The following is a 19,052-nucleotide window of genomic DNA, read 5'->3' as shown; positions in this document are numbered from 1 at the left end:
TCAGTCCAGTGATACCAGGACCGGCTGGCTTAGAGTGATGCTTTAAACGAATTCCAAAGCTGCAAGGTGTGATTAGAGTGCCCCCGCCCGCCACTACAAACAGCAGACAGCGTACCTTTGTGAAGTTTAATACAACATCATCACCATGCTTCTATTTGTAATGCAGACTAACTGAAACTGTTTATATCTGGATGTGCGTGCGTGTGTGTGTGTGTGCCTATAGGTACACTAAGATGAAGACGGCCACCAACATCTACATCTTCAATCTGGCTCTGGCTGACTCTTTATTCCTCGCCACTTTACCATTCCAGGTAAGAACTTTGTCAATTCCAAATTGTCAAAATCAACATTTTAATAGAGTGAAATATCTAAACGAGCAGCAGTTTGGCACACAGTGAACAATTCTTCAAAAGCGAGGCTTCAAGCTTTTTAATGCCACTCTCATTTGACGTTTACGGTCCAACTAAACATAAAGCAAAGAGAATTATCGTTGTGTACTTAAAACAGCCACACATAACTTCACTTTAGTCGGCTGAGCTAATGTTAACAAAGAGTTCAAAATGCCACAGATGGGCTAACGTACAGCTTCTTTTGTCACAATGGCAGCTAGACGAGGTTGCGTTGCGGAGTGTGGCAAAAACTGGAGGACCCAAGTGCAGGGAAGCAGGGAGGTAATCCAGAATGAATCTTCCTCCCCGAAAAAGAATGTATTTTCACAAACACAAAGACAAGACACCGAAAAAAATGCAAATGCTAACTTAAACAAAGACACAAAATAAGAATTAAAGCAACAAAGAAACACCAGGAAAACAAAACATTCTGCCCTAAAAGGAGCACGACATGGCAAGGGGAACGTGACTTGCAACAACAAAAGCACAGTTCATGTCAGCTATGCGGCGACATAACGCTCTAAGCAACGGCTATTTGACCACAAACCACACATTTGACTAATATTACTTAGCATACTGAGGGCTGACCTTTTCTTCATGTACTTGAAATGTGGCAATAACGGTTAATTTATTGAAGTTTTATTTAATTGTGTCGTTACTGTGTGTTCCATCAATCCATTATTCAAATCGCTTATCCTCGCGAGGGTCGCGGGCGTGCCGGAGGCGATCGCAGCTGTCTTCAGGCAGTAGGCGAGGTACGCCCTGAACTAGTTGCCAGCCAATTGCAGTACTGTGTGTGTTACAGTACAACATTATAAAGTACCATTATTCTTATTATTATTCATTATAATGAATACATTTCTAGGTACCCTCCTTCACTCACAATACATTCATCGAACAAGTTGTGTGTGCGATCTCTCTGACAAAGACAATCAGTGACCTCAAACTATCTTTTCTCAAAAATGATCAAGGCCAAATGATTATTTACATTTTTAATTAATGTGCAAATGATGTCTAATCTGTGTAAGGATCAATTAGCGGCGTGAGCGAAAGGTGAAGCGGTTTCACGCTCCACTTGACTAAATCATGAACTCTCCATGGAAGCGCTTGAGTTTAGATGGGAGCGCCACATGCTCATTTTTTAATTTGGGAATATTTCCAGGGCACTGACGTGTTCCTGGGCTTTTGGCCGTTTGGCAACGCCTTGTGCAAGGCGGTCGTATCCATCGACTATTACAACATGTTCACCAGTACCTTCACGCTGACAGTGATGAGCATGGACAGGTATGTGGCTGTCTGCCACCCCGTCAAAGCTCTGGACATGAGGACACCTCACAAGGCCAAGGTAAAACGTGTGCTTAGCATACCAACACGACCGAATATAAACAAAATGCAAATGGAACTGTGAGTGATGAAGCACCAGGCTGTAGTTACACTGCAATTCTGGTTTTAACAGAATCCCCCGCCTCCCATGTGTCCCAGTCTGCATATGCATGAAAAGAATAATCTAATATTCTTTTTCCTTGATAATGTCATTGCATCCATCCCCCAATCCACGTTCTACCATTTATCCTCTTTGAGCCTATCCCAAAAAACAAAGTTAAAAGGGAGATCAACCCAAACATGTTTTTTTCAAGAATATGTTCCCAGCAGGCCCACTAGTTGAAACACGGCATTTTGATTAATATTGCGTTTGTGGAATATGAGTTAAGCAGCAAAATCTATCCGTTTTTAGCCTTCTCCGGAGGAGGCCATTTTGTCATTTCTGTCAACTGAATGTGACATCACAACTACTCAGGCAATAAAAACAGCTCAGCCGTGATTGGTCGTTACCTAAAACCTGAGTAGTTGAGTACTACTAAAATGAGTAGTCATTTTCAGTCAACAGAAGTGATAAAATTGGCGCCCCCAGACATGGACAAAAACGGGTAGATTAACTCTTATTCCACAAATGCAATATTTATCAGAATGTCTTGTTTCAACTAGTGGGCTTGGATAGAACATATTCTTGAAAATAAATATTTGGGTTGACTTTCTCTCTAATGTTTCTGTTATCACTGTGTTGAATTTTTTTTTTTCAGAAGGGCACTAAATTGTAATTGGACATTAAGCTAAACAGTGTCCAGCCAAGTTTCCAGTGGCAACACTGCTCTATAGCTGCAGCAAATCTGACAGATGGTTCTGTTTTTCTTCCTTTAGAATTTATTTTATATTGAATACAGAGCAATGATTCAATCAGAAAATATTATGTAAATACATTTATCGCATGGCGTTGTTTTTGTTTTTGTAATTAAATGACTGTGACATTCTCACTTCCTTTTCCGGTCAGCGCTCTCCCCACGGTCACAACACCGCCATTCAGTCGCCATTCAGACAACCCATCGGGGGCGGCTTTCATTGGCTTATCGAGCTATTATAATTGAGCCCTTTGCCTTGCTACTTGAAAACTAATTACTTGTCATTTTTGTTCAGGTGGTGAATATCTGCGTGTGGGTGTTGGCCTCAGCCTTTGGAGTTCCGGCCATGGTGATGGGGAACGTTGAGGTTGAGCAAGAGCATAACAGTGAGTAACGAGTGTATTGTATTTACAGTACATGCATCCTGTATTTTCCATATGCAGTATCCATGAGCTGGTATATATTCATCTCAGATTAATATGCAAAACAATACACAGTGGTGAAACGGTGCCAGACAGCATTTATTTTTCATTATCCATTACTGAAGAAGGTTCATGGGAACAAAAAAGGCTCGAAGCTATCTTTTAGTAGGACCCTGCGGATCTGCAGTATGCATGAGCTTCTTTCCAAATGTGCTTGCTTTCACTTTTTACATCTTTTATGGCACAGCATCTCACTAATGGGCTCGACACATGCGATTTATGATCAGTCAAGTTATATGCCAGCAAAGTGACTCGTCACGGTCGATGTTATGAATTCTCGCACTGTGGCATTTAAACAACATCTGGCACGATTTGTATCATTTACGAAACTGAGTAACACCCCATATTTCAATTTTTGGGTGTGCGGTTAAGCGTTGGATGGCATTTACTTACGTAACTGCAATGAGTACCGGGTGTTAATTTGAAGTAAGGTGTTAATTTGAGAGGAAGCCTTTATTTTTACAGATGTTTGGGTAATGTTGGAGTTAGATGCACTTATGTCCATTGATTGGTCCACAAAGAATTGAAAATGTGTAACTTCTTCACTGTAGCAATTGTGTTTTAATCTAAATTCCATAATGCAGTGCAGGTGGAAGTGGAGTAAATTGTTCCCTACTTAAAGAGGAGGTCAACCCAAAAATATTCTTAGCAATAATATGTTCTATGTGCCTTCACTCGTCAAAACACAGCATTTTGATTAATGTTGCGTTTGTGGAATATGAGTTAAACAGCAAAATCCACCCTCTAAGCTCAAGTAAAAGTTAAAGGTAGTCCTCCAAATAATTACATGAGTAAGAATATGAGTATTCAATGGAAAAAGTACAGAGTAACTTCTGATTTAGCAAATCCCCGCATACTCGAGGTCTGGCACCCGCGGATTCATCCAATTGTGTTTTTTTTAATATTAAAAAATTCTACGAAATTCAGCAACATCAGTGCAATTGCAACAGCCAATCAGCATCAAGAACATAATTTTCACACCACACGCAGGCGCCGCACAAGCAGGTACGCCACCAAATAAAGAAAAATATCAAATAAAAACAACAGGCACACACATACGCACGGTGTGGTGATCTATGAAATAAAAACAAAATGGGGCACGTCATTGCATCTGCGGGACAGAAAGGTATACAACACTGTTTTATTTTTCTGTGTTTATTTGTTTGGCTGCGAGTCAGGAGTGGGGCACCTGCGTGTGACATGGTACCGGTAAAGTCCGTTCTCGACACATTTTGGCTGACTCGGACCGACATATAGATGAACGAAAGCATAGACGAATACTAACCACTGCTGAGTAGTAAATAAGCAAGAAAACCCTCAGATGAGCGCCATTGATGAGTCATCATTTTGCCTCATAAACACCCGTGTAATAAGTTTCTACACATGACACTTTAATCGCGAGTCAGTTTATCTGTTCTTTGATTGCCTCTAAAAGCAGTTGAACAGTTCAATCATGTCAGCCGCAATGGTTTTAGTGCCGCACCCGCTTTGATGCTCCGGTGAACTCCATTTCATTTAATGAGATGTCTATTAGCCTAACGCACAAACGCTCCACTCCAGTCAAACTTGACTGCCGCTGCCAGTCCTCTTCCACGACGATGACACTCTCCAAAGATCTTAAGTGTGAATGAACTTTGTGCTTGCTTTCTGCAAATATTTGTTTTCCTTTTGTCACTTCCTGGATATTCTTTTCACTTGTGACTCTGTTTCCAACCTTTTCTATGTCATGAGAAAGCTAAAGTAATATTTCAGGGGGTGCACCAATTGAGAGGAGGTTTCGATAAGGTACAATTTTTTTCAAAACGTGCCTCAACATAAACAATCTTGCCATCTTCAAATAACATAGTCATTCTCAACCTTTACTAAGACAAGGCACACATTTTACATTGAAAAAGAGTAACGGTGGGGTTGAACTCCAAAATGGCGGCCGTATAGTAAGCACGGTCCCGAGCTCTAACAAACCTTTCAACTGATTAACATTCCGTGTGGCTATCTAAACTATAACGTGTTTTGGAATGAATATTGATGACTACTTCAAGAGAAATACAGCCGTTATGCCAAAACAAAGTGTAAAGAAGAATTAAGGAAGCAATGAAATTAAGCACATCGACCAAGAAATCTGCAGTGGAGACGCTAGCTTTGCTGCTAAAACATCTGATGCTAATAACATTATACACACCCTCAAGTCGGTTAAGGAGCTTATTTATAATATCCAGTAAGCAGTGGCGGCTCTAGACTGTTTTACCTGGGGTGGTGAAGGGGTGCCAGGGGGCTTAGTTGGGAAGGCGGAAGTTATAATCCCCCCCTGAAACAAACACACTCAAACACACGCACACAAACAAACACACCCCCGCACACCCACACACAAACACTCACAAATGCACTAATTATAAGCAATGCAGAGGTTAGCTTTTCCAGCTGAGTCCAGGAGTGCCTTTCTAGTTAAGAAAATTGAACCTGTGGTCAAACAGGCACAAGCCATATTTCAAACACATGGCCACACACAGCGGCCTCAGTGATGCACTAAATGGAATTTTAAAAAGCTTCTAACTTGGATTCACCGTAGATTCCGTGCGTGTGTTTGTGCGTGTGCATGTATGTGTGCACATGGTGTTGTTGGTGGTGTTCTGCTGCTCTGCATGAGGCCCAATAACTTCCCGAGAGGAGGTCCTGTTTTGCTAGCTGGCCTGCTGACAGAATGGCAAGCCGCCCATAATCCTGTGATCACGCCACCTGCTGAGCTATCTTGTCCTTTTGAATGCATCATTTAACATTAATCCACATAATCAACTTAAGAAAAATCTGATTTAGAAAAAAAAGTCTTTGTTGGTGAAGTTTTGCCTTGTCAGTGTGTACGGTCCTATGCGTTAATTGATATCCCCCTCTGAAGTAGGCGCTGAGTTTTGTGGTGGTGTTGAGCAAGTTTCTGTAATCTATACAATAATTTATTTTCTTTATAGGCACTCGAGGCTACCGTACAAATATAATTAAAAGAAAACAAGCATTAAAATAAAAACAACAGAATATAAAACCTCAATTAAAAGGGCAAATAATATGGGCAGCATTAAAGTAAATAAGCAGTGCAGAATAGGTGTTTTTGAGTTTAGGTTTAAAGGGGGTTAATGAGTGTGTTATGGAGGTCGGGTTTGGTTTGATCACTTTTGAGTCGTGGAACGTTGGATGAGAACCAAGGTTTAAGTTCAGAGAACAGTCAGTATTGCGGGGAGAAGGAGGTATGGCAGTGGGTCTAGTGAGAGCTGGGTGTCATCCGCATAACAGTTGACAATAGAATTTACAGGAAGTATGGCCAAGAGGTAAGAATGTAGATTATGAAGAGGAGAGGGCTCAAGACAGAGCCCTGGGGGACTCCAGAACAAAAATGCAACGGATAGCATTTGAATGTTTTCATTCATGGGTGCAGCCAGACACATAAGAACTTAACCGTTGAAGGGTGTGTGTAATTCCAATCATATTGAGTGTGTTCAGGAGGATGGTGTGAGAAATGGTATCAAAAGCTGCATCAGATCAAGGAAGATGGTGATGGCAGTGGTATATCTTTGAAATTTATTATGAAATCCTGACTGTGGATGGTATGATAAACAATGGCTTCTCGCTTACAGAGATGGTTTACAAAAATGTGAATGATGTGTGCGTACACATATGGCCACCTACCCTGGCCAGCCCACTGAAAAATGTCTTGCTACGCCCCTGCTCTGAGCTTAATTAAAGCTAATGATTCTGTGGTAGGTTTCACTCTCACAAATCACGTCCTCATGCTGCAATGTGCCGATGTGCTAACTTAAACTTTTGTAGCCTCCAAATTAGAATCAGTAAACCATATTTTGTTTTTGTTTGCAACTACGAGATGAAAATTTTAGCAAGCAATTTTAGCAATTCCAGCAAGTCAACCATGTAATGACCAGTCAGGATCCTTTTGCATCACAATACGGTGGCTGTTACCATGGCAACAACAGCTCAGATAACTTTAAAAGGAATATTGCTTGTTTGACAGAGACCTTGGTGTACTCCATGTACTCCAGTATCATCATCATCATCATCACGATTATTATTATTACTATTATTATTATTATTATTATTATTATTACTATTACTATTATTAGTATTATTATTATTATTATTATTATTATTATTATTATTATTACTATTACTATTATTATTATTATTGATTTCATTCAATAACAAAAATATATTTTGGGGGAATGGTTGAATGGGTGCGGTTAAGTCATAGACACTACACTCGATCTGGTTATCAAATTCATCATCTTTATTAGCTTTGCAAATGAATGTAAGAGATCCACTTTCACAGGGGTTTATTTATGTTTAGATTTGTTTGTGTGCATGTGAATTTTCCTGTTTGTTAGTTTGCAGGATTATGCAAAAAAACACTTAACTGAAAAGGATTGTGGCATAACATATTGAAGACACAATTCAAGTTTGGGTGCCGATTCACTGTGGATTATTATTATTATTGTGATTAAAATTCACAACCACAAAGATTCACAGACATACATAGCTTCTTCTGTCTCAGTTGTTTAGCAGCTTTCAACCATTTTGTGATGTGCACTATCAACAAAAGAAGTGAAACGGTGAAGTACTAAACTAGGAATTCCCTAGCTGTGGTTCTTCTGTAATGCAAAATCAACATAGTACAATGCTAAATGTTTTTGTTTTGTTGGAAAGGCTCTTCTATGACATAGAATTGACATAAGTGGAGGCCCAACAGGATCTGTTTTATCTTTTATGTGTTTTTGGAGGGGTTTGGGGGTATGTTGTTCATTGTGAAACTAGTTGCAGTAACAGACATTTTACAGGGCGAGCAGGTGCGCCAACACAAATCTAAAGGTTATACGGCACTTATTGCTTGGCAGAATTTGTGGATTTTGCCTCCAAGCTCATTAAGAAAATGGACGACTGTAGCGTCGCCCCCCAGAGCAGAGGAAGGAAGGACAGCAAAGCAGTAAGAATAGAACATCAGACAGACGCACACTGATCACCACAAACACAACATTATCAAGATTCTTCGATATATTTATTCATACATGTTCATTTTGAAAAATGGAATCATGGTTCTGGAAGACATAACTAGTGACCTTTTTTTTCATCACAGTTGCTGGATATGGTGGGACAGTGACCTAATCACCAGTAATCTTGTACTGAAATTATAGGACTGTTGCAATTTAAGATTATTTTGGTGATTGATTAATTTGTCCTTTTTTTTAATTAATCAATTAATGTAAAAAATGGTAATCATAATAATGGGTTCAATCAATTAATTTCTACAATGATTCAGAGGGTTACACTACCTGCGCCACAGCTTAGACCTGCTTCCAGAATGCGTAATGTTGAGTCTACTTTCAGACATCAGATTGTCAGGTGTGCCTGGGGCATGTAATAGAAAAACGCCCTTAGTCCGCTGGAGTGACCAGCATGTCTGCCAAATTCCATAACTGTGCATATGAAATAAGCAAAAAAAAAAAAAAAAAAAAAGCTGCAGTCAATCTTTTCTTGTCAACTGGTTCAAATTACTTGCATTGTTTGAAAATATTACACTGATGTCATGTCAACTCTTTTTTTTTTGATTTGGCAAAAATAGTTTGAAATTAATGTCAACACATGAAGACACAGTTCGCGACCAAAAGAAACCGGTTTAGATCTTTAGTGTGGTAATGTTTCCTTGTAGGATGGCAGGGCATCTTCGGGACATTTGACAGGAAACACTACCCAGTAATTGGGGTGAACAGCCATGCCCGAGTACATGTTGGCAGGAAGGAGGTGATGCAGCATCATTGGTGTCCCTAATAGAAGCTTGTACCGATCCATTAATCCAGAAATGTGTTGGCAGTGACATCACCTTGTTTGCTTTTAGTATCCATTCAGTTGACACTGAATGTACTAAGGCTGAAACATTACCGTTAATGGGGTTATTATGGAAACATACTCAAACAAATCACATCATTGCACATCTATACACATGAAATACAGTACAGTTAAGTATTTTGGTTATGAGTTTTATGAGGTTGCCTTTATAAACAACCAAAATGGATCCATCCATCCATCTTCTTTCGCTTATCTGGAGTCAAGTTGTGGGCAGGAAAGCCCAACTTTTCCTTTCCCCAGCCACTTCGTCCAGCTATATCAGGGAGATCCCAAGACGCATGTTCTGCGTCATCTCCGGGGCCTCCCAGGCAAGACTTGACCAGAACATATCACCAGTTAGGCGTCCAGAAGGCATTCACACCAGATGCCCGAGCCACCTCATCTGGCTCACAGGAGATTTAAAATGACATTTTAATTCATGTAGCGTTCCTGACCTATAACATAGTAGGCAATATCAGTTTTCTGCGCAAAGTGATATAATGGTTGAACACAGTATAATGGTAATATTTAATGAATTGAATTTAGCCATCACCAAATTGTGTCTAATCATTTTTTTTTCTGCAATCTAAAATATTTAACATTTGTGTGTGAGTGTCTTGTGTGCAGTATTGTCACAATTGGTGAAAAAAAAGTGACTTTGAGCCTTGAGTTAATGAATGCCCATTCAGGCCAAAAATGCATCCTACAACAATGGCAATGCACAGTAACGCAGTGATTGGTGGAAGAGATAGAGTGGAAGGGGACAATTAACATTTGGGAAGGTGAGACAGTCACAAAGAATGATTGCCACTAAAAGCTATCAAGTACATGACCTTTTCTTCTGCTGGTATTCAACATCCTGAACTGAACTTCCTGCAAGCAGGCTTAAAGCTGATGTAGCTGATGAGTAAAATGTAATTAATTGAATGGATGAATCAAAGTGTACTGTGCACTTCCTCGTTGTGTGCAGGGAACATGTGGAAAAGAACACATGGAAATAGAATTTATTTCAGGGTTAAACCTTTATCAACCGTACAAGCAGAGTTTGATGAAACTGTCTTAAAAGTGTGAAAATAACTTGTTCGCTGTCAGTATAAACAATTTGCCAACTCTATTGATGGTATGATTTAGACTGCATTGAATTTGTGTAAAAAAAAATAAATAAATAAACTAACGGGGAGTCACTGATAGTGTAATGGTACACACGCCTGAGTTGTGTGCGGGCAGCGTGGGATCGGTTCCCGCTCAGTGACGGTGTCTGTGTGTGTGCCCTGCAACTGGCTGGCGACGATTACGGGGTGTAGTTTGCCTTTCGCCCATTGTCGGCTGGGATAGGCTCCAGCACCTCCCCGCGACCCTGTACAGGATAAGCTGTTTGGAAGACATGATATAAACAAACGGGGAAAAAAAACACAAACTCATTTGATTTTGTTCATTCTTGCTGAACTCGCTCAGTGATTGTGCCTGTTCAAAATCCAACGTTTTTACCATTTTAGATTGTTGATAAACATGTTGAAATAAGTAGTACAATAATCTATGAGAAAATGTATTATTGTTATCATTGTTATTATCATCTTGAGCATTATGGAACTTGAGCATTACCGGAACTGCCAAAGTAAAAAATAAATAAAAGTGAAAATAAAACAAATATTTTAAAAAATTTAATAAAATGTAAATGAATTGATATTTAACTGCATTTATATATTTATTTTTGTATTTATCATTTTATTATTTTTCCACATTTATTGAGCTATTTAATTTAAATTTTTAAATCTTTTTTTTATTTATTTATTTTTTAGTTGTATTTTGTACTATATATATTTTGTTGTTCTTATTCCATATATTTTTTATTTTGGCAGTACAAAATGAAATAAGAAATGAATACAAACATTTAAAAAAAAGATTTAAAAACTAAAAATAAGTCGCAAAATAAATGTGGAAATAGATACAAAAATAAATATACAAATACAGTTTGATATGAATTCATTTATATCTTTTTTTTCAGTTATATATTTTTTTATGTTTGTTTTTATTTTCACTTTTAATATATTTTTGATTTTGGCAGTTTTGGTCCTCCGTAGAGCATGCGCTCGTAGTTGCACATTATTGAAGTCAGTGCATCGATGAGCTGTCAGAAAATGAAAATAATGAGATTACAACGAAATACCGGATGACAGATCAAAGTATCTACGAAATGTCTAAAGTGTGAGGAAAAACAAAGAAAATGAGAGAAGGCAATCATACCAGGGAGACGTGACACATGATGGAAGGAAGCATCGCTTAAGCCTGACGTATCAAAGAAAACGAGGCTGGAAACACGTTTACAGACGTCAACGCCTAAAAAGTCTTGAATGTTTTGTGAACTACCGTAAGTAAATCAGTAACTCATCCCAATAACACATTTCAGCTCATTTGTTGTGCTTACATCCAGTATGAGAGGTTCCATATAGGACTGGAGAGGGGCGTTACCGCCTCGCAGCCCATGATTTATTCAGTCAAATAATTGTTACCTTTGAGTTACACTTTGATCCATCGTGATCCGGGTGACCTCCTTTTAGCTTTTGACATCTTAGATGTGATAGATAGTTAACCAGTTATTGATTCCACAGGTGACAAGTGCCTTGGTTAAGGTCTGCTCTGTCTGTGTGTCACTCTCCTATTTCTCCTTATCAGTCTGTAGCCTCAGACACATTAGTCTCAGACTGCAGCCTCTAATTAAAAGCAATAAAGCGGGCGTCTCATCTTCTGTCATGGTCCCTCGACGCACGCGTCATCTTTTTGTCCCTCCGCCATCAAGTGCCATTACACATGCATATATTCCCATCCTTTTCTTTTCATCCGCCTTGTAATATTAGCATCGCTGCCAAATCACTTGTGTCATTTGCATTTGTTATGTACTCTTAATGTATGCAAATAACACCCACATTTTCTGCATTACAAAGAAGGATTTGATTGTGTTTATGAGCCAATATTTAACTCACAATCAATTGTGTCAAAGCACACGCGTGGTATGTTTCCCTTCCAATAAACCTGCTCAAAAGTGTTTTCGGATCTGACGCCGTCATTCCAGCCTACAGCCGGGGTACCGTTCCGCCGTCCATTTATCCGCCATTTTGTCCGGCTGGACCAAATAGTTATCGCCCATAGGCCGGTCAGACTAGCATTTTAAACAGGCTTCCGTTAGCGTTTCCGCCGAATTCAACAAACTCCAAAAAAAAAAAAATGAAAAATAAAAAATCCCCATATTTCGTTTGTAGAATATGAGATAAGCGGCAAAATCCACACATTTTTACCCATCTCAGGGAGTGGCCATTTTGTCATTTTCTGTCGACTGAACCTGTTTTCTGTCGGCTGACCTGTTTTCTGAAGCTGAGCCACAATTGGTTGTTACCTGAGCCCTGAGCAACAGTGGCGTCATATTCAGTTGACAGAAAGCGGCAAAATGGCCGCCGGCTGAGATAGACGAAACCGGGTGGATTTTGCTGCTTAAATCATATTCCACAAACGTAATATTAATCAGAATGCCGTCTCTAGACTAGTGGGATTGCATGGAACATATTATTGTTTTGAAAAAAAAATGGGGTTAACCTCCTTTAAGAGTTTTATTCATTCCACGATCAAGCTTGTAAGTTAATATACAGTGAAATGTAAGTGTTTTTAATAAAGAGAATAGCACTGCACTTGAACAGCACTGAACAGTCTTCAAAGAAGAACTCTGTATGTTCCTTGTAACTCAGCACATGATGTTTGAGGTCGACACGAGGTCACGTGTGATGTTTTTGTGTGTACAAATGACATCTTGATTTTGAGTGATATCCAGAGCACACAAGAATACACATTTCTGTCAACTCACAAAAAGTTCCAACATGTTGAATTGATGAAATTCCATAAATATTGATGATTTTTTTTTTTCATTCTTTCCCGAATTCAGGTGTGGAGTGCATCATCGGCCTACCTGAACCACGCAGTCACTGGGATCCCGTCTTTGGCACTTGCGTGTTCCTCTTCTCCTTCCTCATTCCCGTGGCCATCATCAGCGTCTGCTACAGCCTGATGGTCAAGCGCCTCCGCAGCGTCCGCATCCTGTCGGGCTCAAAGGAGAAGGACCGCAACCTGCGGCGTATCACCAGGATGGTTCTGGTGGTGGTGGCGGTGTTTGTGGTGTGCTGGACCCCCATCCAGATCATGGTCCTGGCCCAGTCGCTGAGCTTCAATCTGAGCAGTTTGTCCACCTTGGTGCTGATGCACTTCTGCATCGCTCTGGGGTACGTTAACAGCAGCCTCAACCCCGTTCTCTACGCCTTCCTGGATGAGAACTTCAAGCGCTGCTTCCGGGAGTTCTGCCAACCTTCGCCGTTCCGTCTGGACACCCAGCAGTCGGGCCGAATGAGGAGCATCGCCCGGGAGGTGGCGGCCGCCTACAGCTGCAAGGCCGACGGCGGCGGGCCCGGCGGGACTCCCAATCCCGCGTGACTAGGCGTGGAGCTTCCACTGGTGGGGGTAGATCCCCCACAGATGGGAGATACACCGGGAACGGGGAACTCCAACACAGAACTGACTCAGATTACAGCTCTCTAGCGGCACGAGCCCCCCCGCCCCCCAACTATACGACTGGCCTGGGGTGGGGGGGAGTCTGACGAGGACGATGGCGCAGAAGGGAAAAGAATCTGAGAAAACGTCTTGAGTTGGGAGGACCGTATGACCGGAAAAAGGCGCGGGTTGACAAGAACCGGAATAGAGTCGACAGTATGGCGGCCATTTGGAGCGAAGGCGGCGCTTCGTTTGAGAGTGTTTTCATCCTGATTCTTGGAATGAGCCACGACTTTAGGAAGATTAGCGCATGTGTCAGGCGATAAACCCTATTTAGGGTTTATTTTTAAAACCAATTCCCTTGCTAACAAGACCCACTGATTGCATGTCTAGTCAGCGAGACAAAGACTGGACCTGAATGGAGAAGACGTTCTTACCACTAATTTGGTGCTTTTAAGAAGATTGTATATTGACAGTGGAGGTGAAAGGACCGCAGATATAATCGCTTTGGGCTTGTGAAAGGATGGATGAACATGATGGTTTAGTGTATATTTCAAAGTCATTTTTACAGGCCATCGATGTGTATAAAGTCCCCCCTCTTTAATCACAAATGGGTCAACCAGATTCATGTGATCAAGCCTTAAATGGAGATTTTAGATTGGTTGTCAACATACGCTATGTGTGTATGGGTCCTATTAAGTGTGACTTGGTTAGAATCACTTTAGAATTCACCAAGTTGAAGCAAATATTATGCTGCATTCCAGAAAACTGGCAATTCCGAGGTTTCACCTTCCACTGGGAAAATGCTGGTCGAAAACCAAAGTTGGGGAATTTATTGAAGTGCAGTGCTTTGTCATAACGCATACTGCAAATGTAAAAAGCTATATAAACTCTTTCTTTGTATTAATTGCTTCGACTGGATATTGTCATTAATAGCAACCTGTTCTGCACGGAATTTGGTGTTAACATATGTTGCTATATTCTCTCTGCATGCAGTCATTTGGTAAAATATGTAGATATAAAAAATGTGTTACTCAATTATGCGCTTTCCGTCGTCTTTTGTTTATATTTGCTTTACATGGAACATTTGGAACACTCGGATACCTCAAGATCCTTTTTTCCTTGTTTTCTGGAATGCAACATCAGCCCATACAACTTGGGGCTTCTAACTGAACATTTACATTGTTCCCAATCTGGATTTTTGGGTGTACGAGACACGAATGATACAAGCCCAGCATTTTCGCAGGTGCTTTGTGAATGCTGCATGGAAATGCTGTGTTGCAGTTGGTCGGGTCAAGGGTCACTTTTGAGGGTTGGGTTCTGGGTCTCATTGGAGAGCAACGCGGGAGAAGGGGGTGACCAAGCTCGGACCCCACTCCAAGGGACAAAGGGGCTCACTCACGCTCTCTTCTTAGTGTCTTAAAGATGATAGTAAACCTGAAACACAAATCACAAAGTGTCATCATCATGCTGCACATCTTTAGTTTATTTATCCCAATCCTACTTTCTGCCTTTTTTTTAATACTGTGTATCCTGTTTTGGACTTTAGTGCGAGAGATGAGCTGCAGCTACGACACTTGCGTTTTCCGTTTTTATGTACAGTATAACCCCCTATCTTAATCGGTGAAATTGATTTTGGCCACCCGATACCCTTTAGGGCTCATACAGTATGCTTGACATTGACTGATACTTTAGATGTGATGTAAGAAAATGTTTCCATGATCTGATGTATTTAATCACTGTCACATCTCCAGGGCTGGATTCACACTACTACATGTCCAATGAATCAATTTCAATTTAATGCCTTCTGATTTCTTTTACCTACGGAATCAATTTGCACGTACATTTCAAGGGACACATATTCAGTCCGTCTGTGTTTACGTTTACAGAACACCTGAAACAACCCACATGCTCAGATGCCCGAATTGCATGGAAATAACTCCACATGTGTCTGTCAACACTAAGTTGGCTTGGGCCGATCCCCCTCGTTTAAGTGATGACTCCACCACCCACCAGTGTCAATTATTTTGCTTATTTAATGATGGACACGCCTCAACTGATTATGTAAATCATATTCAATCCTCCACACTTTTGTAGTAGTTTATATTTACAGCTGGTGTTTTTTATTCTTGTGTTGCTTGGGCAGACACGGGTGTATATACGTCCTCGTTGATCTGAACTGTCAGTTTACACTGCACTCGCATTGGCACATAGCTGACCTGTATCATCTTTGTACACTATTTGTTGATGTCGGGATTCCGGTCTGAGGATATCTGATTTTGTCACCTGTTTTTGTGTTTGTCAATGTCACTTGTAGTTTAAATCCAGCCCAGGAGACAGACTGGCCCCACCTGTTTAACATTAGGTTAAGATATACAATTAATTTCGCAGGGTGTATTTTACTCTAAAAGACTCTATTTGATCCCGTAAACAGAATAAAAATTTCGAGTAAAATATTCAGTGCAACATTCGGCAGGAACTTTACTCAGAGAATTTTAGGCTGAATATTCTTATTCTCAAATGTTACTGTTTACTGGGACCAAATATAGTCTGTTTTAAAGTAAAATGTACTCTATGAAATTTACCGTGTAGACACAATTGGTTTGGGCACAATTTAACAATTGAAGAAGAGTTCAATTTCTTCATATTGGCATTGTTTTTACAATTTGTATTCCAAATCCACAGATGACTGAAACCTTGACAGATTAAAGCAAAAAAGATTTAAAATGTGTTTTGGTTTAAATGTAAACTTGCACATGTAGCAAAACTCTGTTTCAAGGTTAACTTCTACTTTCATCTGTAATTGTGTCGCCAGTTGTTCCTCTTGTGGTGTTTGGTGGATTTCTTTGGATTCATTTTGGAGAGGAATGTGCATTTGCCTTAAGTATTGGAATACTGAACATATTGTTTCATTACTGTTAGTTGAAATTATTATGTAGGCTAAATAATCAATAGGAAAGTGGAGAAAAAAAAGTCAGGTTTACTCTACGTGACCATTTCCTAGAGTTGAACTTTAATGTTTGATTCCAGCATAATGAGTTCATATAACTGAGCTTCTTGATTTCATGGCCACTAGTGGGAGGAGTCTTTGTCCGTTTGTGTGACAAACAGGCCCATGGAGGAATCCCACGAGCTAGCAGGGATTAACATCCATCGGTGTCTCCATGGCAACGGTCAGGAGACGTTGGACACAATAGTGTGCTTATCTTTCAGCAAAAAAAAAAAAGAAGAGGAATAAAAAAATATTAATAACGGAAATAAGACAGACACAAATATCATTTGAGTTAAAGCTGGTGTGTTGTTTGGCTGACTCATCCTTTTGTATGAAACTACAGGTAACCATGGCAACAATACAGTTCCTCTACCAGTGGATGAAAATGAGTACAAAACAAACTCCAGCCATAAACAGCGGTGTGGCATTGTAACTCAATTCAAAGGCATCACTTCACTTATTGAAAGTGTTCTTTGTCCTTAAACGTCACTGTTATGTAACATTTATTGTTCTTTTTGTTGTTGTAGTTGTTGTTGTTGTTGAGCAAAAAAATACAAATAAAAGCTAAAGAGATGCCAAGAGGGTGCACACGCTGCCTTGTCGGTGCAGTGAGCGCTCATTTACTGCCTGTTAAATCTCTGTACATATTTCGTACCAGCTGTGTAAAGGTATACGGCTCTGACCATTATTTACCTCTGATCTCTCGTTTCTCGGTATTATCAGTGTGTAGATTAAAAAAAAAAAAAAAATTGCGCCTCTCCGAGCAGGAAGGGAGGTTTAAGTGCACCTGATTCCTCTCATCCGTTTACATTTTGCAGACCACATGAATGTTGAGCCAATTACTGTTGAAAATCCAAATGTAAGAAGAAAAACATATATTGTTGGTGTTGCTATTTGATAATCGCTATGAAAATGTTGTGTTGCTTCTCTGTTTATGCTGTGCAGGAGACACTGGTGTATCTTTGTATGATTATCTCAGCTGATTGGAGTAATGACATCAAAACAGTTCTTCGGGCTCAAGCTTTAAAAGCGATCCCTGCGTGAGACCACATTTTTAACAAGAACGTAATGACTTGTAGTAAAAACCTGGTCATGTGTCGGAGCTGTTTGTATCACATGACTCCAGGCACAGCTAGGTAGCTGCCATACTAGCTGGCTTGTCAAAACGTGGAGAATTTTTTGCTGAAGCTTACATTCAAACTGTATACTGTATATATTTTTTTGCACATGACATTAATAAAGAGATTGATGTTGATGAACGTGAGTGTTTCTGTACAGTGAACAAATGGAAGAAGTACACATACAGGATATCATCGATGTTGGGCAGAATCCTCACATTTCCGAAATCACTACTTTTCTGGAAAAAAGCAACTAATTGCTTGAATTACCAAACATCTTTCAATTCTACTTTATATTTCTAACACGTCGTTGTGCATCAATATCAACACAAAACTACCGCAAAACAGGATTTTTTTCCCCTCTCGAGGCTAAAGTGGGGCTAGACTGATAAATGGGTGCGGCTGGCAAAATAGTATAAATAGTATTAATTGTGGCAACATAGATTTCTGACAGGGCTATAACCCCCCTAGCCCCAGTGTTGCGCCATCCCTGCCGCAAAATCATGTTCAACCGCTAATTTAATACGCCAAACAATCGCTTTTTTACTACCAGAGTTGCCACTGTTTCCTTGAAAAAGTAACATAGTTAATTTACTGTTTACTTGATTTTAAAAGTAACTAAGTTAGTTTCTTATAAGTTACTTTAATGGTTAAATTCAACAGATGCCGACAACCCACCTTAACTTAAAAGTGACAACCAGTTTTGCCTGTACTTAATTGGAAATGCATTTTTAACAGTGATGTTTAAGAATAAAATTGTGATGGTTAGAATAAAGTTTCTTTTTAATTAAAAACGAATAATTAAAGACCTCTTTTGACTCAACATAAGTAATTAGTTTTATTTTATTATGGATTTTAATCAACATAAATGAACAAAACCAAACTTGTAATAATGGGTTTGCATAACAAAAGAATTTTTACAGAAACTGTGTCAGGGAAGCTCATCTGCATGCTCGTCGTCCTCATGGGGTTCTTGACCTAACTCCAGTTTGTCGTCATAACCGACTTGAATGCTCACATTCGATGGCGTCTGGCACGTTGGAGAGGTGTTCTCTTCACGGATGAATCCCGTTTTGGACTGTTCAGGGCAGATGGCAGACAGTGTGTGTGGCGTGTGGTTTTCTGACCTGTTGTCTGAATCTGAGCCGCGATTGGTCGTTGTGAGCAGTTGTGATGTCATTTACAGTCGACAGAAAACAAAATGGCCGCCCCCAGAGATGGCTAAACACGAGTGCATTTTGCTGCTTAACATATTCCACAAACGCAAACGTAATCAGAATGCCGTGTTTCAACTAGTGGGTCTGCTGGGAACATATTCGTTAAAAAAATATGTTTGGGTTGACTTCGGCTTTAAGTACATGTTAAATTGATATATATTGCAATAATATCGATATCGCTATAGTCAACATTCATATCGCATGTTTTTCCAATATCGTGCAGCTATAATGTAGATATATAGAGATGTATAGAGCTAGAGAGCGATATAC

General features: G+C 39.9%; 1 protein-coding gene across 2 annotated transcripts in view; it reads left to right on the top strand.

The window, feature by feature from the left end:
* Nucleotides 1-17,702, top strand: part of oprl1 (opiate receptor-like 1) — a 41,163-nt gene extending 23,461 nt beyond the window's left edge. For both annotated transcript variants that reach the window (XM_086025413.1, XM_086025407.1), the window contains 4 exons: nucleotides 224-311; nucleotides 1,552-1,734; nucleotides 2,862-2,952; nucleotides 12,857-17,702. In XM_086025413.1, coding sequence (XP_085881539.1) covers nucleotides 224-311; nucleotides 1,552-1,734; nucleotides 2,862-2,952; nucleotides 12,857-13,398 — 904 coding nt within the window. In that variant the 3' untranslated portion in view covers nucleotides 13,399-17,702. The remainder of the gene's footprint in view (nucleotides 1-223; nucleotides 312-1,551; nucleotides 1,735-2,861; nucleotides 2,953-12,856) is intronic.
* Nucleotides 17,703-19,052: the final 1,350 nt, after the last annotated feature.

This window comes from Filicampus tigris, chromosome 1 (assembly GCF_054856515.1).
Source record: "Filicampus tigris isolate MCC_2025a chromosome 1, RoL_Ftig_1.0, whole genome shotgun sequence".
In the NCBI taxonomy this organism is placed as follows: Eukaryota; Metazoa; Chordata; class Actinopteri; order Syngnathiformes; family Syngnathidae; genus Filicampus; species Filicampus tigris.
Note: the sequence above shows the minus strand (reverse complement) of the source record. Positions and strands in the feature narration are given on the sequence as shown.